The sequence below is a fragment of the Apostichopus japonicus genome, chromosome 20 (genome assembly GCF_037975245.1).
Source record: "Apostichopus japonicus isolate 1M-3 chromosome 20, ASM3797524v1, whole genome shotgun sequence".
Lineage (NCBI taxonomy): Eukaryota > Metazoa > Echinodermata > Holothuroidea > Aspidochirotida > Stichopodidae > Apostichopus > Apostichopus japonicus.
Genome location: NC_092580.1, coordinates 16,286,676 through 16,310,494, shown reverse-complemented (window position 1 = coordinate 16,310,494; position 23,819 = coordinate 16,286,676). Strand labels below are relative to the sequence as shown.

General features: G+C 38.6%; 3 protein-coding genes across 6 annotated transcripts in view; all 3 read right to left on the bottom strand.

The window, feature by feature from the left end:
• The window catches only part of LOC139961999 (contactin-4-like), a 60,349-nt gene extending 56,773 nt beyond the window's left edge, over nucleotides 1-3,576 (bottom strand). The window contains exon 1 of one of the 3 annotated variants that reach the window (XM_071961781.1): nucleotides 3,433-3,576. The gene's annotated coding sequence lies outside the window, so the exon portion shown is untranslated. Of the gene's footprint in view, nucleotides 1-3,093; nucleotides 3,360-3,432 lie in introns of those variants that run through there. The other 2 variants (XM_071961783.1, XM_071961782.1) reach the window with 2 other exon arrangements.
• Nucleotides 3,577-4,920: 1,344 nt separating this feature from the next.
• Nucleotides 4,921-23,819, bottom strand: part of LOC139961562 (cAMP-regulated D2 protein-like) — a 52,942-nt gene continuing 34,043 nt past the window's right edge. Inside the window, exons 1-4 of one of the 2 annotated variants that reach the window (XM_071960836.1) lie at nucleotides 17,374-17,766; nucleotides 10,057-10,240; nucleotides 9,293-9,441; nucleotides 4,921-7,281 (exon numbers count right to left, since the gene is read on the bottom strand). In XM_071960836.1, coding sequence (XP_071816937.1) covers nucleotides 6,115-7,281; nucleotides 9,293-9,441; nucleotides 10,057-10,240; nucleotides 17,374-17,667 — 1,794 coding nt within the window. In that variant the 5' untranslated portion in view covers nucleotides 17,668-17,766 and the 3' untranslated portion in view covers nucleotides 4,921-6,114. Of the gene's footprint in view, nucleotides 7,282-9,292; nucleotides 9,442-10,056; nucleotides 10,241-17,373; nucleotides 17,767-23,819 lie in introns of those variants that run through there. The other variant, XM_071960837.1, reaches the window with a different exon arrangement.
• Nucleotides 18,497-22,373, bottom strand: LOC139961563 (cAMP-regulated D2 protein-like). Its single transcript, XM_071960838.1, has 4 exons — nucleotides 21,920-22,373; nucleotides 20,870-21,053; nucleotides 20,495-20,643; nucleotides 18,497-20,112 (listed from the first exon to the last, which is right to left on the bottom strand). Exons 1-4 carry the CDS (start codon nucleotides 22,226-22,228, stop codon nucleotides 18,964-18,966), a joined length of 1,791 nt encoding a protein of 596 aa, XP_071816939.1. The 5' UTR covers nucleotides 22,229-22,373; the 3' UTR covers nucleotides 18,497-18,963.

Genomic DNA, 23,819 nt, shown 5'->3' with positions numbered 1-23,819 from the left:
TTTGTATCAGGTTTACAAATGCCCAAACACTGGTTCTAAGGCAACATTAATACCTGAAAGGTAGAAAAAAAAAATCTCACAAATTTAGTTTTAAGACTCTTGTGCATATGTTTAGTGTGAACACTGAACACACATAAACCATGTGGAACCTGTATTGATGATCATGAAATAACAGACAATGAACAAATTTATCATTTAAATAATGAAATATTTAAGTTTTCTCTGTCCCCACCCCCCCCCCCAAAAAAAAGGTGTGCTTTTAAGTACTCACTACTAAGCTTACAGTACTGTAACTTAAGACTAGATATTAAGTAAATCATACTACTGCACAAACTTACTACATAATTTAAGTTACATTACTATGCCATATAGTAAAAATTAATACTTTAAGGTATAATTTTTTTGATATCTACAGACCAGTACTGTAGGGAGAATTCTTAGATGTTTTGATACATGTACTCAATATGAACCAGATGTTGAAAGCAGTTTTTTTAACTGGCATTATTTTTTTTAAATAAAATAACAAATAATCAAACTAAAACATGTTTCATTCTACAGTATATGTTCCACACAAAAACAAAACAAAAGGGAGGGGGGGGGGGTTACTGAGTAAGTAATTAATATTTCTACTAATTTTTTTACTTTTTTTCACCCAAAGACTTTACAGCAAAGAATAAATTGGAAAGTTATCAAAATGTTGACCCTAACTTCAATACTTCAAATGCAATTTGACTAATCTACTATAGTACAGTAGTTCCTAAACCACATTATTATAGGAATTCACTCTCACATAGCATCAAAACAAACCGATCACACTCACCTCAAAAATATTAATATCTTGTCCATACCTACGTTATACACCAGCTTTTTAAAAAATCCTTCCTAACATTAAAGACAACAGAGAACATGCGACATCATATTATTATATATTTTTTTTTTTAATTTTAATTAAGTTTAACTGTATCACTCCAAAGGACTTTCTTGTATGATGGTTATATTCTTATCCCATGCAATTTCTGAATAATTTACCACATTTGCAGCGTTCCTGCCCAATGTAAGTCAGGTGTCAACTGGAGCAGTAAGATATTGCCGCCAGTCCATTACTGACAGAAGCCAGATTAGATCATTTCTGACAGCAGACAACCAGTAAACCCCAAACTGGCCAAACACAAAGATATAATGGCTCCTTTGGGTGTAGTTAAGACTCATGAAGTGCCAGATATGGAAAGGGTTGAGCTGTGCTCCTTTAATTTTCAATTAAAATACCGTATCTTATGCCAGAGATTGTAGAAGAACAATGAAAGCAGTTACCAAAGAAATGGCAATAACTGTTACAGTCTAAACCAAACGAACACATGGCAAAGGAACTTGGGAATGAAAGTAATGAAATGAAAAGTTCACACCAATAAATAGAACCTTACAACTAGGTCATAAAATGTAGGATACGTTAACAATTTTCAAAAGTACTGTCATCATTTCTACTGTTCTCATAGAAAGCACAGGACAGGGTCCTACAGGAGACATGTTTACGACTTTAGTTGGTTTTTGTAATATATTACTTTAATTACCACACCTGTACCTTTACCATATCTATAACATACCAAACTTAATAGGTGTCACTAGCAATATAACAATTTACACTACTTATCAAAAAGCTTTGGCAACATCCAGAATTTGTCAACCACATGCCTTTTAATATTTTAAGCATTATAACTGACATACTGGTTGGTAATTTTGTTGTCCAAATTTCTACTTACTCATCACGCAAGAAAACAATGCTACCATTGAACAGGAAATTTCAAATGTTGTACCGTTTGCTTGGCATGATAATTCCTATAGGCTGTTCATACTCACGACATACCCTTAAACCAATTCCTCCTACTGGATAATCCATGCTCTAATTTACTGTAAATACTCCCTGCAACGTCTGGTGATAGTTTGGAAGGTGAGAACCTCAAGGAAATTTTTTTGAGTTTACAAAGTTTTGAACCAAATGTTATGATGCTAAAAATCTGGGGAAAACACTGGTCAACGATATTTAACAAGAATCGATGAAAGTTAAATGAATCACCTTAAACTGAAAAATATTGCAGCACCTTCCTAAAAATGAGAGTAAAAAGATATAGTATCCATGGCACTGTATATCTTAGGCTTTGCATAGTTATTCACATGTCCAAACTGCAGTTTCTTTCATGTTCTACATACTAGGCCTTCTTTATGTGTACACATGTATGTATGCATCCTTTTTGTCCTACTAATTCAACTTCCAATGTTCATCTAGAAAGAGAAAGACAATTTCTGAGTCTATGTTTAAACCAGCTACTAACAATACAATCATAGCAAATACACCTACTGAATGTAAGTTCGTTCGATAACGATGATAATAGGTGTGGATAATATGGATCAACAAACAAAAATATGAAATTGTAAAAACACTTTTGTCTGATCCAGATTTTGTGAACCTGGAGCCGCAAGAATGCATTGAATGTTAAACACCACTTTTTGTAATTCCTATCACCCTTGTATGTTGCAATGACAGTAGGCCTAGTATTAGCTGCTAAGCGGCTGTACAATAGTCACAGAACTAGCTAGGCCCTAGGTAACGCAAAATTCTATTATGACTTTGCAATTATGTACGTCTACTGTATAGGCCCAACGTTTAAATTGATGCTTACAATGATAGGCCTCATGATAATGATACAGTAGGTAACTTGATTCTAATAATACTGATGTGATAGGACACAGTAACATTGAACTAAATTAGGTTATTTGCGAAGCTAGAAAATCGCACATCCACCCTTTCAATTGTGACTGTGAGTACAATACGGTTGCTAGGTGTATATTGAGCTTACCATAATATATGTTACCAATCGCTAATAGTGGCCTAATCAAATGATAAGCATTTAGCCGTGTAGTGCTTAGGGCTGAAAATGTGCATACGCTTAGGCCGGGCCTAACTTTTTGACCACGAATTTGTACTAGCCTAGGGCCACATCCTTGTTTAGTACAGGCTCCAGGTCCACATCAATATCCTACACAAGTCCTAGTCCTACTTTCCTAGGCCTAGGCCTAGATATGGTTCGTGTAACTAACCTTGACGTTTGGTCAAAACACCTCAGCCTTTCTTTTCTGAGATAAAAGTATTGATAGAGTGGCCACTACACAAATATTTGCCAAAACATCGGGCCGTTGCGTTGGCCTAACGAAGCTGCCGTTTGGAACTTGAAATTGATGAACGATTGAATGTGTCAGTTACTCCATAGCATACCAACAGAAGTTAGAAAGGTGTATATATCCTGTATTCTGATTCTAACGTTAGTGATGTAAAATATATTTCAAATTACTCCTTAGACCCAAATACGACATAAATAGCCTACTTTTCTCGATAAGGGCAAATAACTTAAATATGGACACAGATAACATATCACTTACCAAAAGACGGTGCAATTTCACTCCCACAAAATATCCTTTAAATTAATCGGATTGTTTCAGCCGCGATCAGTACTTTTAGCTTCATACAACTGGCCAATGGCATATTAGCAGACAACCGGTTAACAGTCGAGCACTGAGCGTGTTCTTCCCAAATTAGTGATGAGGAAAGAGGTCGCTATACCGTAAACTTGTTTAATTTAATGTACCTATTTTAGTTCTTTGTTCATAATTCGCAAAGACAGCTCGACAATATTCGAGCAGACTATAGCGGTGATACAAACACCACAGTACCAGAGCATATACGGCTCTGCACAGTACTGTCGTATGCAGAGACGACGGTGAAGCGGAACGAAGCATCAACAACTTAGTAACAGCAAATTCAGTGGCGGGTCAGGGGGAGGGGAGAACCCCTCTATTTTTTTTTTACATAAATCGCGTTTTTGTAATAGCACGAAAATTGATTGGCATGTTGGTAAGTAGATGAATATGCTAAACGCCACAAACGAAAGATAATATTTGTAAAATCCCATACGATGATGAAAGAGTATAGACGCATATTCTCTTGAAAGGTGAAGGGAACCTTTTCGCTTAGACCGGTCGCACCCCACCAAATTCACTTTTTTTTTTGTACAAAAGAGGCTCAGTCAGTATAAAGACGTAAAAGACCCTGCGAACACCGTTATAGTCAGTCATATATTAGTTTACTTTTAGTTATACCTGAGCTTGTGAATATATAGAATTTGGTGGTTATTTGGAAAGACATATATTTTGTTACTAACCCTCACCTTTCTGGTTACATATTGCATTTATTTGGATATGCAGTGCACGAAAGTGTGGTATCGTTAATTGTTTACGTTGACACATTTGTCGATGTTTTTGTATGTAGTTTATCACAGTTGAAAATTAGGCTAGTTTAAAAGTAATCATTTTAACCAAAATTAATTAAGTGTAGTTGTACTAAATAACGAAAATTCTTAATCCTTAATTTGACTTGAACGTTGGCGTAGTTTTGCATAAAACCACTCGCCTATATTTACACCTCCTCCCCTAGTTAGACCTGTCTCGCACGTCCCCGGTCCAAGCAATTCAATATAGCCCAGTGGCGGATACAGGGGGGGGGGGTGGTCACCCCCTATTTTCAGACAGCTATACCATTTAAAAAAAAAATGGTCAAATGGTGACTTTTGTGGTCTGTTTAGTGCGCATCAAGTGCCAATTGAAGATACTTATAGTAAAATGCTTCATTCTATAATGCCCACAAATTTGTAAATACCCCAGAGTTTCCGGCGCAGTTGCGTTATTCCAACCCGAAGCCCCTCCCCACCCCCAAGAATATGCTGCCCCCAGAAATGAAAATCTAGCTGCACCCCTGAGGAAGACTACTCTATACATGCTCAAATAATGTGTCATTTCCTGACCCACAAGCAGAAAGGAATATATAAGTGGACTTCAAAAGCAAAACAGAGACACCGATGTTTTATTATCTAACTTTATTTCACTACGCTTAGTAGATATTTTAAATACCAAAATTAATGCAATTAAATGATCACTTATTTTACTACAGGAATATACATTTCCTAAAATAACATAAAGAAACTGTAAAGTGTTCATATACGGTACCGTAAGTTACAAAAAGTATCGGGCACGTTAATTAATAATTTTCTGTATAACGACATGACAATTGATCCCAACCAGGCTCGTATAAAAGGATATCGTGATAGGCTTTGGGGAGGAGATGGGGGGTGGGGGAGGGGCAAGCACGCACAATGTTGGTGATTTATGCTATATACACCCAAATATTGAATAAAACCAAATCGACGAATGGTTTCTAGGTAGGAGGTAAGAATATCTTCAAATTAGTTACCTCTTACTCTCTCTCTATCTGTCTCTCCCCTCCAAAATCTTGAATGTGGTATCGTATAGGCTTCGTAGAATTGTTCTAGGGGATATATGTGAATATATATTTAAATATATATTTAAATATATTTAAATATATATTTAAATATATGTGAATATATATTTAAGATGTATATCTGTCATGCAATTCCGCAGAGAAAAAGCTACACTTTTTTTCTTTTCTTTTTTTAGGGGGGGGGAGAGGTAGCAAATTTCTGGTGTCGATAACCGGTTATAACAGGCCAAAGAATTAAACGGTTTACAAATGATAAGGATTCACAGGTGAACAGTCATTACTACACTGGTTAGCCAAATTTCTAAAGAGAGTTAAAAGAGTGTTTGGTTCTTGCTTTGAATACATTGATTTTCAACGGGGAATCGTAGCCCTCCTCTCCTTGCGGACGCCTGTGGTACATATTTATTTATGTAATATTATATTTATCTATTATATTTATTTATTATTCCCAGTGAAACATTATTGCCGTTCTGAACAGGCGGAGAAGTCAGGCGCGCTAACATGGTAAATACGTTAATGGTCTTTATCACGTATCTTCATGCAACCAGGTTCAATAAAGTATTTATTCTCAAGTTTCCTCATCAATTAAATGGTGTATTCTACCAGATGAATTGACCAATCGAAACAATTTCTGCGATAATAAACAAATCCTCTGAGGAGGTACCTATACTGACCTCTGACCCCCTGGATATATAAACTATTCTACCTAAGATTTGAAAAGATATACTGTGAATATTGTGTCCTTTATATGAAGAAAAGCAGAAGTGAATTTAAGGAGAGTTATTACATTTACAACCAGCTTCTCGCTTTTGTCGAGTACTTTCATAAAGTTCTTCAATTTCTATGTCAGATAACTCCATTTGATCGACAGAGTTCAGACGAGGGACGTAGTAGTAACCGACTTCATTAAAAAAATCACAGTACTTCTTCCTGTAATTAGTCAAGACTGAGTTGCCGCCACATTCCTCGTCGTAATACATTGTGTAATAACTGCCTGGCTTTTCTCTCATTTTTGGCCAATATGGTCTCTTTCCTTCTAACTTGGATATCCTCTCAGCCAACTCAGGAGTTCCTGGTTTATTTGGGTCCCCGGTATGAAGGAAATTGCTTATATACCCAGTCATATGATTCATCATCACTGTCTCGCCGTCAGAATAACTGACGTTGCCTAGGGGACCAGACCGGAAGACGTATGGCAAATCCCCGCCGTGACAGACGTGCTCCCAACACATCGGATACTTGTCTGTCCACTCTTCCTCGAAGGACCAAATAGAATCGAATACGTAAAAGTAAAAATTATCATAACCCTGGTCACTCATGGCCAACGAAATGTTCACAGAAGGGCAGTAGAAGATGAAATCGGTACAGGTGTCCGAAAGGATGTTTCGCTGATCGGCACCGGGGGTGTTATCGGCAGGATAGAGGTTGATCAATTCCCGATAATATGGCGGAAGAACGGCTTTCATAAACAGTCGGTAGGGCAAATTGCCGAGATTATTTCGAAAGATTGCCCAGATGTAGAGCCATCCCTCTTCTCTCACTGTACCGAGCATTGTCGGTTTCTTCTGCGCAGCACCCTGTTGATTTACTATCATCACTTCTTCAGGAAGTTCCGTGTACGGTCCGACGGCAGGACTCCATGGTTCAAAGATTTGCAGAATTTCATTTGGGTTGTAAATGGCACTCGTCGCCTGTCGGGAAGCGGCTAGGAGATCCTCAGCCGACACGGCGCGCCAGCAGTCCAAGTCGAACACATCCGGACAACCGATGAGTTCAGCGACACCCGTACCAAGAGCGATACCATCATCCAGCATTTTGAAAGGAAGCGAGTAAGGATTGCTAAACATCAAGGCTTGATCGAAAAGATCTCTGCTGTTTTCGGAAACAAGATGGACGCCAACTGATTGAGCTCCTGCACTTTGACCACTTATGGTTATCTGCGAAACAATTAGAGTATGATTATGGTAAGAATTTGGTAAATGACATTCATGAAACTTCGTGGGCCAAAGTAAGGTGGAAATGGATTTGTACACCAAACATCCTGTAACAAGAGTGATGACTACAGTAGCACATCAAGTTTGACTCGGGAGTTTTAGGAAGGTAGAGTGCTCAGTGGGCTTGTGAACTCTCCCACCTGGATTCTGTCAGGACAAAAAGCCAAATTTTGGTGATACGAAAGTTACATATCAAGAAACAGCCGATACTGAGATTCAATTGAATCGCAATAACTATGCAAAGGTTTATTTACCTTATGAGAAAGGTGTTTTAATCCTATTTGATAGTGGTTCAACCAAATTCATGTTTACGTTCTCTTTTCATAAGTTATCAAGATATTTTTCTCAGCTTAAGTCTGTTCTTGTAAATCAAATCAAATTTCGTTTAGGATCGTTCTTAAGTTTGCATACTATGATGCAGTTTGAGATATGTATACAAGACTGAAATTTCAAAATTGCAGCAAAGCTTCTGGAAAATCTTATTTGAGTTGACCTTACCTTTAGGTACTCAGACTCTGTCAAACCCAGGGGGAATATTAGAGTTTATAAGCAAAAAAATCCGATTGAATAAAGAAGGGCTTATCTGAAACCTACTGCTCAGTTTGCAATTAAACCAGGTCAGATACGGTATATCACTTTACAGGAGCAAATTTCATCCTATTCGAAAGAATGCAAAAGTGATTATTCAGCTCAACAATTATTTCTCCACACTTTGTCCATCAGAAATGTTACTAAAATGTTGTAGAGGTCGTACAAGTATATATCAATTAGGAACATCTTTCACAAAACAACTCATGTTGTACCAGAGAGCAACCACTTGCCTCTGTAATCTTGACACAGTTGACTAATGATTCACTTCACAAAATGTCTTCGATTGTGACGCCTTCAGATTAAATTGATGTTAGCAAGAGGATGTAGAAGTATCCACATGTGGATTCAAATGATCCAATTTAAATAATGTTAGAAGACGTAATCATTCGCAAATATGTAAATTGGCAACCGGTAGTGAGGTAACAAATTATGAAAAGAAGGAGTGTATTGATTGATTTTGCAAACAAGAAATGCATTGTCATTGTCATTGGAGAACTATCACGTTGCCCTTAACTTTGAAGTTGATATTACGTTATCAAACCGTCATTCTATATTATACCTTACTTTGTCTCTGCAAGTGATAAGCAGGTGATTGATAATTGGGTTGAAATTGGGAATTCTATCAATGAGACACGAAACCTAAACTTTTCCAGTGTTGTTGTTACCGACAAAACAGTAATGATGAGAAAAGGGTAATTACTGACTTTCGATAGGTGAATTTCGAATACAGAGAATTAATCACCCATTCCCATTGCTCGCAGAGTCATTAAAGACCATAACGAATTCTATAGAGAAGGTTTTTTTATTTTTTATAATAAACCAACCGGTGTTGCAGTAATGAGTGTCCGTGTGTCCTAGGGAACACTCATTTCTAGGTTAAAGTGTCCGCCTTGTGTGAATAGTGTCCTACGAACACTTGTCCCTGCTTTCTAGCTACGCCACCGTGGGAAGTGTCCGGGTTCTCTTTAAAGAGCTTTAACGTGATTCTTTCGAGTGACAAACGTTTCTTAACCTATCAACATTCCCTTCGTGCCTATAAATAGGTAATTTACCGGCAAAGACCAAGTTGACAATGATACATCGGTCGGTCAACCTGTGTGGCAGTAATGAGTGTTGAGAAGGTTGTACTTGAAGGTAAGAAGAAAATCAATGAAAAAATCATACTATCAATCTTCGTTTAATTGAACGTGTAATCATTGATCCTCGCAGTTAGGTCTACCAACAGAACAATTATTACCTACATCTCACTGGGATTCTGTTCCTCTACCTTTCGTCCAGTTACGTATAAAATGGTATTTGTTTTCAGCTTGTATCTGTTATCTACAGGACGATTGCAATGTGAATGCCCATTAGAATGACTTACCTTATTGGGATCTCCACCTAGAAGAGCAACGTTTTCTTTTGTCCATTTGAAAGCCATTTGCTGGTCCTTCAGTCCGTGGTTAGCGATCGATTCCTTGCCATTCGTACCAGAGTCGTAAACATCACCTAAAAACAGCCACCCAAATACCTCTGTAGGAAAACAAAGTACATAAACAAGTGATGATGAGATCATCACTATGTATGAACAATTGTGGGACGGTTCTGAAATTTTCCTTGTCTATAGTTTGCTAATGAATCTCAGAAACGACTGTCAATTTATGGTGAGCCGTCCATTGAAAGCAATGCGTGTGATGTATGTGCCAATGGGTGGGTCAGAGGTGTCGAGGAAGTGTGGAGGCAGTGGGGCCTCCCCCTGAACCTGTCAATTTTGCCCAAACAAGGGTGAGGGTGGGAGGGGAGGTAGTTCGGTGGTTGCAATGGTTTGGGCTAAGGTGGTAGGAGTCGTGAATAAATAAGACAATGCATTAAGACTTTTAACCTTAACCATCCTCATTGCTTAAGAAAGGTTTCAATATACTCCGCCTTGAATGTAATGTCCCGTATGGCTTTAGATGAAGGTGATAGTAATGGATAACCTGATCATCCCTTCGTGTGCAAAGATTCATCACATAGAACTTCATATCTAGAAAATATAAACTATTTTCCATTTGTTTTATATGTGTTAGAGTTTCATGAGGTAAATTCTGGAAGAAACATTACTCATCCAAATGCCTTTGGCACAGGGTTGTCATAGAAACTAATTACCTGTTCTGTAATTGGTGCTGATGATAATGGCGTCAGCGTCTCTAGCCAGGATTCTGCCATCGTACAGGAGAGCTGAACCGGACCCATCTCGAAAGTTACCACCGTGCATAAATATTAACGTCGGATAGTTTGTTCTTCCTGTTTTGGGAACCCATACATTCATGTACAAACAATCTTCATCGACCTGTCAAGGAAAAAGAAAGTAGTTGATAAATACACAAAGAGGGGAAATAACACCAAATGCTCGAACAGGTAACCTATGATTGGGTAACTATGTAGTCTGTTTTGCGAATAAAAGAGGAGGTAAGTGGCCAATGAATAATTAGGTTAACTTGTTCATGCACGTCGAAAGGGGATTCAACTACGATTTTTTCCTTTGTGAGAAAATATTGATTAGCGTCGATATGAAGACATTAAACCATATTATTGGCCATATTCTTGCCTGATAAATAAGGTTTGACATACCTCATGTGACAGTAAGTATATCTTTTGTGAGATCACTGATTACATATATACGGGAAGTTTAGAAGACAAACATATTTTATAATGAATCATATGAAATTCTCTCGTTTTGATGTTCATCTGATTTACAATGGTAAATCGTTATGTATACGGTTATAACAGTTGAGAAAGCTGTTCATTATATGAAAAAAAGAGATAAGCGCCCTCGATATTGTTGAGTTTATTCTTACTTTCAGTCCTGAAAATGAAACAACATGAAAGGCATAGCTACCGTACCATCTATAGCATTGTACGGAGTTGTCTTGACAACAACGATATCATTCATACTCGAGACATTGAACTGTTGCAAAAGACTTCGTGTGCTTGAACCGCAGAACATTTACTTCGAGAGTGTTCTGTATAAATTCATGGGAGCGTTACCGTACTCTTCCAACCCGTGACTCCAAATTGTACACAATTGCTCCATTTTTATACCTGTCACGTATCATCTGCTTCCCATTCCCCTTTTCCAATCCTTCTCCCTTCCGCGTGTTCCCTTCCCCTTCTCATTCTCCTTAAACGGTGGCAAGCTACGAGGTATTATATTCAGGACAAAGGTCTAGACACTTATTCTGCCATGGCATAGAATTGTCCATGGGACGACCAAGTGTAGAATTAATTATATAGGTGTCTGCGTATACAATGATATAAATGAATAACAAATGACGTGATTAAGTCTTTATCTCGTATCTGGCTTAAAATAAATTCTCAATTACACTACTGCAGATCAATTATCTTCTGTCAATACCATTAACTGAGTAGGCTACTTTAATCTAGCTTTGTACTTTGATCTTCTCTCCGATGAAATAATGATATGCATATACACTCAAAACATATGAAGTGCTTGTAAACGTGTGAACTAAGTGACCTTGCTAGCTTGGTAAGGGTTTGATGAGTTTCAGTTCTCATACTCGTGCATTTATCAACTTCAGTAATCAAATGTTTCGAACAGACATTGCAACAGGGTATCTTATACACTCCGCAGTTAACCATATTGATTTTTTGGCTTTGCTTACGGAAAAATCCTATACACTATTGATGTTTCACTAGTGTACCACCCTAGTTCCCAGTGCCACACTCCTGTATCCAACTTTCGCCATCCATAAATATTCGTGTGTCTACCTATAAATCATTCGGAAAATTAATAATTCCCTCAACTTCCCATACGGACAACTTTAAAATCCTGCAAACGCCTCTACATAACTAGATAACAATCTATCGAACAGCAAAATATCTCGCTGAATTGGGACTCAAAGCAGTGACCTAGATGTCCTTTTTTTTTACCAATTACAGATATACAGCCCTCATTTGGGGGTGATCCTTTATACGCTGTTTCTTTTCCATTCCTTTGTCATCCTTTGTCAATTCTCATAGGGGTGTAAGTCAGACCTCAATAAGCGAGTTCAGAGTTTGCATTGCGCAATGGAGGTCAAGAGGTCAAATAAGAATACTCTCGTCACAACGAGAGTTGTATGCTCGCGTACCCACGTTAACTTAATGAGCACTTACAGTAAACATTAGAAATCGCATAATTTACGTCTAAATTTACTCTGTTTTTTCGCTTTGGGATGGATATTCCTACAAGTTTGGAAGAGTTTAAACTTTGGAAAGTTGACAGACTGAAGGAATTTTTAAAGAAACGAAAGTTGAAGATGAATGGCCGGAAAGAAGAGTTGGTTGCTTTAGCGTATGCTGCCGTTCAGATGAACATTGCTGAATTTAATAAAGCAGATGCGCGAAATGAAAAGGCAGATGACTACGCATCGGTACTTCGGGTTGAAGGAAAGACCATGCCCGATCCTCTTTCGGAATTACCACTTGCATGGGAAGGCGAAATTGAAATGAAAAAAATGGCCGCCTTGCATGTACATTGATATTGCGCATTATTTTACCAGTATTGATAATATTGAACTGAAGCAAAGACTGATGACGGACTATAAAGATGGTAAAGTCTTCAGCTATTTAGAGTCTGGGTGGCTCAGGGAAATATTTTACAATGCCATTTCTGCCGAGTCAAGGTTGTGCTTTCTAAAGGCAGAGTGTACACCATCGCAGCGTATTAATAATATTCCTTGGAATAACCCCTGGAAATCCCCCCACCCACTATTATTTTTTATAATGTTCTTCTCCAAATAAAATAAATATTTTTCAGGGGCGGATCCAGGATTTTGAGAAAGGGGGGGCCGACATCCCTATGATAGCACTTTAGTGATCTGCGTCCTGGGGGAGGGGTCTAGGGGGAGGGGAAAATTTTTGGTTAATTGTGAGTGCTTAGATGCAAAATGGTGAAACATTTCGCCAAAAACTAGAAAAACCAGAAACGTTGCAGACACGCTTTTTTGGTGCACATATTTTTTCTCGATAGACACTTATTTAACAACGCTCAACAGTGCATGTAGAGCACTACAATGGACAGTGGCGTAGGAAGGTACTTTTGAGTGGGGGGGGCTGAAGACTGATGGCCGGCCTGTGGGAGGGGTCTAAGGGGAGGGGGTGTCCCCTCCCCTTTGGAATTTTTTGCATTTTCCAGATGGCCTCGGATGCAATTTGGTGCAATATAGCACACTTTCAACACCTACTCCATTTTGTAAATAAGTTTGCATTTTCACCTGACCTTAGATGCAATTTGGTGCTCCAAATGAGATTTTTTTTCTCATTTGGAAATGGAAAAGGGGTTTTCTGACTTGCGGAGCGGGGGGGGGCGGAATGATACTTCCGCCCCCGTATTTTTCAATGAGGGGCTGGCGCCCCCAGCCCCCCGGTTCCTACGCCCTTGACAATGGATACACTATTATTGTGTCGATTCGTTTTTCTTTTGCGCGAAAATTATGACACCAGATTCACCACAAGGAAAAACATAAAACAAGATATATTCAATGAGATAATTATGATATACTTATTAATGAAAGGGTGATGTAGGCGGTTTTACACTATCTAGCGCAACGTAGTCGCCAAGAACCTGAAGTATTTTTAAAGGAGGGCCCGATATAAGCGGAAACGGATCACCGACCGAAAAAAATATCGGAATTTGTGGACTATTTCTTGCTTCCTATTGTATTAAAACAAAGCACCTATGTGAAAGACACAAATCACATTCTGAAAATTTTGGAAGCCACTCCGTTACCAAAAGCAGTAGTACTTGCTACACTCGATGTCGTCGCCATGTATACCAATACTCCCCAAGAGGAGGCATTAGATATATGTCAAGAAGTCTATGAAAAGGCGGGAAAAAAAGCGAATATGGAATAAATAAAATATCTTGCATATCCATGCGCAAACTAATTGAACTTATTTTTAACAATAAACTGTTTCGAGTTCAATAACCAATTCTATCCAGGCTCGTAGCCATGAATTTGCCAGGGGGGGGGGGCGAGAATGTCAAAAAAATTTCAGAGCCGTAGATACAGCATTGCATACTATCTAAGCGTAGCGCCACCATGAGTTGGCGCGAAGCGTACAAGAAAATTTTGGTTGAAAATGCCTCCCAGATCGCTGGAAATGGCAATTCCCAGGCCTTGTAAGTTGCATTTTAGCATTTTCTCTTTTGAAATTACTAGCGATATCATAAAAACATTAAAACATTTTTTTAAACATATGCTCAAGGGGGGGAGCCGCTGCCCCCTTCGCCCCCCCCCCCCCCTGGCTACGCGCCTGATTCTATCTACAAAAGATCGGTTGCGCCATGCTATATAGAGATGAAATTCTGTTGCTTTACGACGGTTCACCTCAGGAACTTGAACAACTAGTAAACAGTTTGAATGAAATTCACCGCTTCTTAAAGTTTACGGTATAAATATCACACACCGAGGTAACATACCTAGATTTGAAAATCTTCAAAGGTCCAAGGTTTGAAACCAATGGGTTATTAGACACCAAAGTCTACACCAAACCCACGGAAACCTTCCAATACCTCAACAGAAACTCTGCACACCCACTTGCCACTTTTGAAGGCTTCATTAAAGGGAAAGTCTTACGATACGCACGTCTCTGTAACAATGAGACTGATTTCTTACAGAAAAAGAATGCGTTCACAGAGAAACTGTTACTCCGTAACTATAAGAAAGAGGAAATTGCCTCAGCCACGAAAGGCATAAAATTTGAAAACCGTGGGCAATACCTGACTACCAAACCTAAACCAAAGGAACCACCACTGGTGTTCAAGCTTACCTATACACCCCATATCAAAACCACGCATTTGAAAAATGCACTTTTGAAGCATTGGCACTTAATCTCGCAACCCGCGGAATTATCCAAACTGTTTCCAAAAGAACCGATTCTAGTCTACAAAAGGGCCCAAAATCTCAAAGATTTACTTGTTAACTCAAGGTTTCATACTAACGAAGAATCAGCTGACTCTCAAGGTTCACACGAAGCTCTTTTAGATGCTCTTATAGCTGCAGTATGAGTCCATAAAAACTCGTGCACAGAAAATAGATGCATTTTGAGAACGAGACGCCCAGGCAGGCTACTACTGATGAAGCTCCTCCTATAAAGTTCGAAAGCAGAAACCGGTCTAGTTGGCCATAAGAACCTACACTAGTCTCTCCTACTATTAACAGTACACTCAATTCACCTAATAGGTGCAATTATGTTTCACCACGAGGAGCATGCTATAAGTTCATGTTCCTCGGGCCCTCCCTTAAAAATACTTCAGGTTCTTGGCGACTACGTTGAGTTAGATAGTGTAAAACCGCCTACACCCCCCCCCCCCCTTTCATTCAGATAATTATGATATACTTGCTAACTGTGCATTGATTTTCCCTGACAGTAATAGTCAGCACTATAGTACTGAGCCGTATCTAATTAATACGTGATGTCGCGTAGGCCTGATAATTGTCTTGGTTTCAAATTTGGAATAAAAACGATCGCGTTTCACGGAAGAGCAGCTGGATATATATTAGGCTTTTCTTTCACCAAGTTATGCCTATTAGGAATTACTCCCACATAAAAAAACGCAACTGATTTCCAAAAAGGGGGGGGCCGGGGCCGGGTCGGCCCCCCCCCCTGGATCCGCCCCTGTTTTTATTTATTTTTTCGAACAAATTGAACCCACCGTATAAGAAGACAAACAAAAACGAATGACAGCGAATGACCGAATGACAATTGACTTTGTACAGGGTTAATTATCATTCGCGAATGACAACGAATAACAACGAAGGACGGTGGTGAGTGGATATAAGAGGGATAAGAGAGAAGAGGTCCCACCTTTATGATCAGTCTGGGCAAAGAACCTCCGCCAGGGAGGCGACCGTCCCCTTGCCCGGGGGGGGGGTTAATAAAAGCAATTTTTATACAGCAACATTTTTTTTCAATTCCCCTAAGTTCACGGGGTAAAATCCCACAGGACAAGTCAAACATCTTGCTCAAGAATTTACCGAAAACACCGGCCACAGTCGCAAAATGTCAACTCGAATTTTTGCGATTTAAACCCCAATTTTCCGATTTTTTTGCGTGGCTTTAATATACCCACAAAGTCTGAACTGTGATATCCGGTTGAAGCAAATGTCTGTGCTGTCATTTACTTTCATTCGTTTTAGTCAACGCAATTTTTTAGTGTGTAGGCCTACAACATATTGTCATTCGTTATATGTGTAACGCAATTGTCATTCGTTTTAATAACACCCCCCTATAAGTAGTAGGAATATGCCAAGAATAAGACTAAGCTTATTTTAAATCACGCATAAAAATGAAGAGAACTAATATTTCTTAACATGAAAAACCATGTAGTTGCAACTACAAGATACCAATGCCTCTACTATGCAGTGTTCGTTGATGGACGTAAAAGCAACGAGTATGAGGATAGGTTATGTAGGCCTATTTAGATCTACAGTTCTGTCAGTGTCACTGTTTGTATTTTAGACTCGAGTTGCTTACGATATTCTCTAAAAAACAGTTCAGGCTCATAATGACAAACCAAAGGGCAAAATAGTTTGTTCCATGCTATATTTTAAATTCATTTCCGAAAATCATCAGTTAGAACTTCCGCGAAGCATTAAGACACCCGCAACCACGTAAGGTCGCGTAACCCATACGAAGGATACAGTCACATATACTCCTTTTTCCCGTTCGTATGCCTTTATCAGACTAACTATTTCACGTGCGATACGGACCTGTGTTCCATTATATTCAATATTATTATGAAGTAGTTTCAGTCAATTTATACACGTTTTTAAGTCGTAAACACACCGAAATATGCACTTGAAATAAATTCCGAATGTCGCAGTAACCCATTCTTAGTGCGATTATCGTTATGAAAAGCTGTCATTGTTTACGTTTTCCGAGGATTCAATTCTCAGTTGACCTGACCCCAAGTGAGAATTGGGCATGCGCACTCGTAACTCTGAACTCGCTTATTGTCATTGGATACACCCCATTAGGCGATATTAAAGGGACTTCATGAGAAATGTTGGCTTGTAGTGGGCATAGGCCTATTACTATAGTTATGATATGTATTCAGCTTATTTGTAAGGCAATTAAGAAGGAAAAGGTATCTTATGGTCTAAACCTTAAAAGCATCTGTTCAGTATATATGTTATAGGCTCCATTGTGAACGGAGCAAATTGTCTAGCAAATATATGTGAACATAAAACATAAATAAAACTGTATAAAATAGTTGATGGGATTTTTTTTTAGCAAACATAATATTCAGTACAATCTGGTAACTCAAACTATGTTCTACCCCTCCCCCCTTACCCTCCCCATCCCCGAAGGGACGCTAAACGATACGGAAAATGTTATCACCTTTTTAAAAAAAATGGAGAACCTTAAGAATGTTGAATTTCTTGAAGGCCACATACAAAATATATCAATTCTTACCGACGCCGGGCAGCCATCTGGTGGTTGCACGCATACTTGCATACATCCTGGCGACTTTTCGTTAGCTTCATATATATCATCCCATGGATCAAGGGGTTGAGGGTCTCTAAGGCGTAGATGACCCACTGGTGGTTTTGCAAACGGTACGCCTAGAAACGCGTATGAGTAACCCTCGTCAATTCCACGCATTCTTCCAAGGGTTGTATTGATTGTGATATCAGCGCCCAGCTGTGCGTGCACCACTGACGTGGTTACCAAGCAAAGAGCGCAAACTATTGCGCGTTGAAAATCCATGATCGTTGTTATAACACCTACCACAACGATGCTTTCATTACGGTGTACATAATGTCAATGGCACGAGTCACTTGGCAGGTCCACTAATATGACACTCAATTAAGGCTCAATGGTCATATTTATCCTGCTACTTTCTTAACTTTTGGACACTCACCAAATAAAGGTTACAAAAAGCAAAACAAAATCCCAGTAGGACTACAACGTGTGTTATCTTAATTTAACTAGTGTTATCATATACAATTAGGTCACGGGCTCGACAAGGAGTCTTTATAGTGGGAGGGAAATTTTTATACATTTGAAGTTAATCAGAGATGTCCTTACACAGCAAAGACATGGTAAGAGTATACATGCATGACCGTGAACGGATAAGGGAAGGGGAAGTAAGAGGAGGGGGAGGGGGACGAGGGACGTATAGATCTTTCACATTTGTCAGCGAACGTGATACCACGCTCCTCATTCCACGTCTGCCATACATGTATGGAATGTTTTATGAGACTTATTATTCCATATACTTAACAAAGACTGATTCTTGGCGATTTGATATGAACGGATGAAGTGCATGTACTGCGGTGTTATTAATAGTGCTAAATAAGGCACTGTATAGCACAGTAAGGTAAACAATAATATACTATATATATATACTAATGATGAAAGAGAAATTCATGTTTTGGTCTATAAATATAATTACACAAAGTTCCAAACGATTATGCTCTCAGACCAGTACAAAACAGTGCGATTATTTGTTTACCCCTTTGTTATTTATTTAAATTCTTTCGTAATTTTGTGAATATATATACTCATTATTTATTACGCAAGGAACGTTGACCTAAGCAACATTTACATCCAACCTGAACATGAAATTTCCAAACTTTAACCACGCAAAAGTACATAGCAGGTAATCACCAATAGCTCTATTAATGATCAAAATTAGAAGTGATTTCAGGAAAAGACATGTAATCCAAAAGTTGAACAAGGTATATATTATAATCTCGTTGGTTTTCTTATCTTTACCAACTGTTTCATACATCTTTCATTGCTTTGCTTATATAGATATACCGTTTGGAATGATTGCAACCAAGAAACGTAAATTGGCGAAAATATTGCCGATTATATTCGAAACTGTATTGAAATGCGTTGCGTAATTTCTAATATTACGCGCACAGTCACAGTTAGAATCACTGTAGCGTATTTAATACACAAGAATTGAACTCAACAGCCCGCTTTAAAGTAACAATAGAACTGCTTTTCGACGATATATATACACCGACTAAGGTAAACAATGCAAAAACAATATTTCTAACAATTACAATCAACCGAACTCTTCCCCTGACTAAGGTTTACGAGCTCGTGAATTTCTTCTTCGGACATCTCAACATCTATTGAATTTAAACGAGGCACATAGTAGTATCCAATCTCATTAAACACATCACAATATTCTTTCCTGTAGTTACTAAGTACCGAATTTCCACCACAGTCGTTGTAATACATAGCGTAGTAATGTCCTGCCTTTGCCCTCATTCTAGGCCAGAATGGATGTCTACCTTCCAAATTTGCGATCCTCTCAGCTAGCTCTGGCGTACCTGGGATGTTAGGGTCACCTGTATGTAAGAAGTTGCTGATGTACGCTGTCATGTGGTTCATCATTTCCGTTTCACCGGGGGAGTAAGATACGTTACCAAGGGGTCCTGTGCGGAATATGTAAGGTAAGTCACCACCGTGACACACGTGCCCCCAGCAATCTTTGTATTTTTCTGTCCATTCTTCTTCGAACGACCATGCGGAATTGAGGACGTAGAAATAGAAATTATCATAGCCGTGATCGCTCATAGAGAGAGATATGTTAATGGAAGGACAATAGAAGATGTAGTCTGTACAGGTATCCGAGAGGATGTTCCTCTGGTCAGCATCTCGTGTGTTATCTGCTGGATACAGGTTAATTAACTCTCTATAATACGGAGGAATAATCGCCTTTAAGAAAAGACGATATTGCAGATTCCCGAGCTCGTTTCTGAAGATCCCAGTAATATAAGGCCATCCTTCCTCTCTCACGATACCGAGCATTGTCGGTTTCTTCTGCGCAGCACCCTGTTGATTAACTATCATCACTTCTTCAGGAAGTTCAGTGTACGGCCCCACGGCAGGACTCCATGGTTCAAAGATTTGCAGAATTTCATTTGGGTTGTAAATAATACTCGTCGCCTGTCGGGAAGCGGCCAGGAGATCCTCAGCCGACACGGCGCGCCAGCAGTCCAAGTCGAACACATCCGGACAACCGATGAGGTTAGCGACACCCTTACCAAGAGCGATACCATCATCCAGCAACTTGAAAGGAAGCGAATAAGGATTGCTAAACATCAGGGCTTGATCGAAAAGATCTCTGCTTTCTTCGGAAACAAGATGGACGCCGACAGATTGAGCTCCTGCACTTTGGCCACTTATGGTTATCTGTATACGAAAGAAGAGGTTAAAGATATAAGAGAAGTCACCGTTTATCACTTCGAAAGCATATTGTAACTTATACGTCGGTACACGAGGATTAACTCCTGAACAGTATTGTCTTACATTTGGTCTAATATGTTTGCGTTTTGATGCTTTAAGATTCTATGTGTTTTTTAAGGAATATATATATATATATATATATATATATCGGAAGGAAGGCCCGGGTTCAAATCCCGGTGGAGGCTGGAAGTTTTTTCACTGTTCTTGATTTTCCAACTCATTACGATTTTCATTTATATATATATATATATATATATATATATATATACATATACATTAGGCTTTTGTTAAGTTCACATAAAGTTTATTATAAAATCATAAACTATACCTTGTTAGGGTCACCCCCTACAAGTGCAATATTATCCTTGGTCCATTTAAAGGCCATTTTTTGATCCCTCAAACCATGATTTGCGATGGATTCTTTATTTCCTGTAGCAGGGTCGTGAACATCACCCAGGAATAGCCATCCAAATGCCTCTGTGGAAGAAAACATAAGGAATAAATTTATATTTCCAACTGAGAAGAATAGAAAGGAAACGCATTTCCCTTTGCAGTGTAACTTTATATACAGATGATGTGTAATAGGACAACTTCAAGATTAGATTAAGATACACGTGCACACTTCCCCCCCCCCACCCCATGCCACCCGATTAAACCAAGCAGATTACCCCTCCCACCTCACTACGAGCTTTAGTTTCTGTACCTGTTCTATAGTTGATGGTGATAATGATCGCATCTGCATCTTGTGCCAGTATCCTCCCATCATAAAGAAGAGCTGACCCAGATCCGTCTCTGAAGTTACCTCCGTGCATAAAGATCATGGTTGGATAATCTGTTCGCCCCGTCTTAGGTACCCATAGGTTCAGATAAAGACAGTCCTCGTCAACCTGTGATATATAATATACAATCAATGAGCAAGCGGTAAACCCGATGTGCTCAATGTGCAGTGGCGGAAGCAAGCTTTCTGTGAAGAGGGCCCCGGGAGACGAGTACGATCGGAACATAGCAGTGCATATAAGAACATCAAAGGGTAAAACTGTAACACATGAATAGGCGCCAAACGTGCTACATCTTCCAACTATATGTATCTTGCTATAAACAGAAATATGTCTGTAGCTAATTTAGAGGCAAAACATTTCAGAAGGTGAGGCCCGGGCCTCGGGTTTCCTCCCTAAATTTTCTCCCTACTGACGCTATGGCAAATATTATTTTGACATTGCAAATATCGTGAGGATACCAAATTAACAATTCTTAAATACAACGGTTTGCTATATCTATGGGCACTTAAAGGTCTACGGACACCTCAACCACATTGTCCTAATCACTGTAATAGGCTTAGAAATCATGAAAATAGCTCTAAGTAAGTCCCATCAAAATCCAACAAAGATTGACCATTAACAAGCCTTTTTTAATTCTAGTTTGATTTATGAATAAACATGAGCTAATTATGCATATCGATAATGTAAAGGGAGTGACTGCCAAATTTTGTGTTATGTTATTCTTTTATTTTTACAACCTTCATTTCAAAGACACTGAACACAGGTTTGTGGCCTAAGCTTTCTCGGCTTTGAAAATTTGTCATGCAAACAAGTCGGAAAATAGTACCCACACCGTCCTAACCCCCACTCCCCTCCCCCAAATCTGAAGGTCAAACAAGTCTCAGAAAGCTACAATTTTTAAGAACCTGACTTTTAAACAACCAAGACATCAACCCTACTTTATATCACAACCAATTTTTATAACACTGACTTACCGAGAGTGGGCAGCCGTCTGGTGGTTGGTTACAGACTTGCATACAGCCCGGAGATTTTTCATTTGCCTCAAAGATACCTTCCCATGGAATCACTGGTTGAGGTTCTCGAAGTCGGAGGTCGCCCACTGGAGGTTGGGCAAATGGAATCCCCAGAAACCCATATGCATAATCCTGATCAACGCCACGAATTTTCCCGATTGTACTATCGATTATGAGGTCACTACCGAGTTGAGAAAACACTTCCGATGAAGTTAACAACAGCAGTAAAAATATGCTCATAAATGTCGCTTTTAGACCCATAATGAACATTCGGATAACGTTATTTGTTTATCCAACCACGTCAATCCATGTATAATGGAATATTATAAAGAAATTGCGCGCAATTGTGTTAGGCTCTCTACAGACGAATGTTAGAGCGATGTGTGCTGCAGTGTTGGCTGTTTCTACATACTGTATCAATAATAACATACCCAAAGTACATTGACAAGATCAAGTGTATATATGTAAATAACTTAAACTAACGATCGTTTAACTTATGCATAGTAAGTTTGTTTACAAGGAGGCTTCCATGTGACAACTCGGAAAGTTGAAGGCGCTATATTGAGAAATTCTGTTGTCCTCAATATGTATTTTAGTTAGGATAGATCTACAAATGTATCTAAATAATTAAATATGTTAAATTTGTATCTATTGTATTTTATATGACCTTTGTTCCTCCCAATCTCCACCCGTGACCCCCTCCCGTCGCCTCCTTTCTTTTCAACCCCCGAACTAGAAAGCTTTGCCTCGCAACCAAAGTTTGACCATAATACTATTTCTACCATTACGAAAATCTTTTTTCTCTTTGATCAGAACAATGCTCTGTGAACAATTTACGATATACAACCTTTCAGTTTATTGTCTTAGTTGTTATAAAAACCGAGAAACAGGGAATAGGAGGGGCGGAAGGGGGAAATGGCGTGCATATTGGTTCCTTCGTTCGTCTTAAAGTGCAAGAAATATATTATGTACATATGTTATGCTGCAATAAATTTCAGTCCGAAATTTCAGTTTCAGATTTATTCTTTTTATACCCTCGCAGAGTTGTTAGAGACTGGTAAATTTAAAAAAATATATACAAAACACGAATACAAATAAATTACCAACAATAACATCGACATTTCCTGTCAATGAATAAATATATTTTAGTAGGATGGTATCTTCGACTAAATAATATGTTTCGGTTGTCTCACGTCGATGTCCACATTCTAAATGGTATGTTTTCCATTTAAAAAAGTAATTTTGGTGAAAGTACAAACATAAACGTCGAATTCTCACTGGCGTTTATTTTTGTGTACATTTTCGATCATCTGAACTATTATTTACATTATCAGAGAGGTCACACCTTCCAATTTAGTTACTGTGTAATGTATGTTTATTTATTGGGAAACGGAAATGGGAGGGGAAGGAGGGTCTTGCGTTTTTGGTTTGCTTTAAAAGGGACTCATTTGTCCATACAAAGTCGTATATAGTGTATTATTTAAGTTAATAATGATACATGTACACAAGGCCCCCTATATTTATCTTGAAATACTAAAAACACACTACATAATAATAAGCAGACTGGAGTTACTAGTCCAGTCTCTTACAACTAACTGAACTTAACGTATTACTTAATCATATTAGAATCATAATCGTTCTCCTTTAATTGTTTATCTTCAACAGGTCTCTCGTCTTACAGACTGAAACTGACCCTTACAAATTTAATCGTTCTATCCCTTTTGAAAAGAGGACATTCTTTATTGGCTGGTAGACTATTTCTAAAGATGTCGTTCTTCCTTTGGTCTAAAACTTTGTTACTTTTTAACTGTTGACGAATCATGCGTTCATGAAGAATCCTTGGTGTATTTGTCAGGCTAGA

Coding starts and splice junctions, on each gene's coding strand:
- LOC139961563 (XM_071960838.1), bottom strand. CDS start 22,228: ATGTTCATTATGGGTCTAAAAGCGACATTTATGAGCATATTTTTACTG. Junction 20,644..20,869: donor CACCATCAACTATAGAACAG/GTACAGAAACTA, acceptor TTTCTTCCACAG/AGGCATTTGGATGGCTATTC. Junction 20,113..20,494: donor TAGGGGGTGACCCTAACAAG/GTATAGTTTATG, acceptor TTTCGTATACAG/ATAACCATAAGTGGCCAAAG.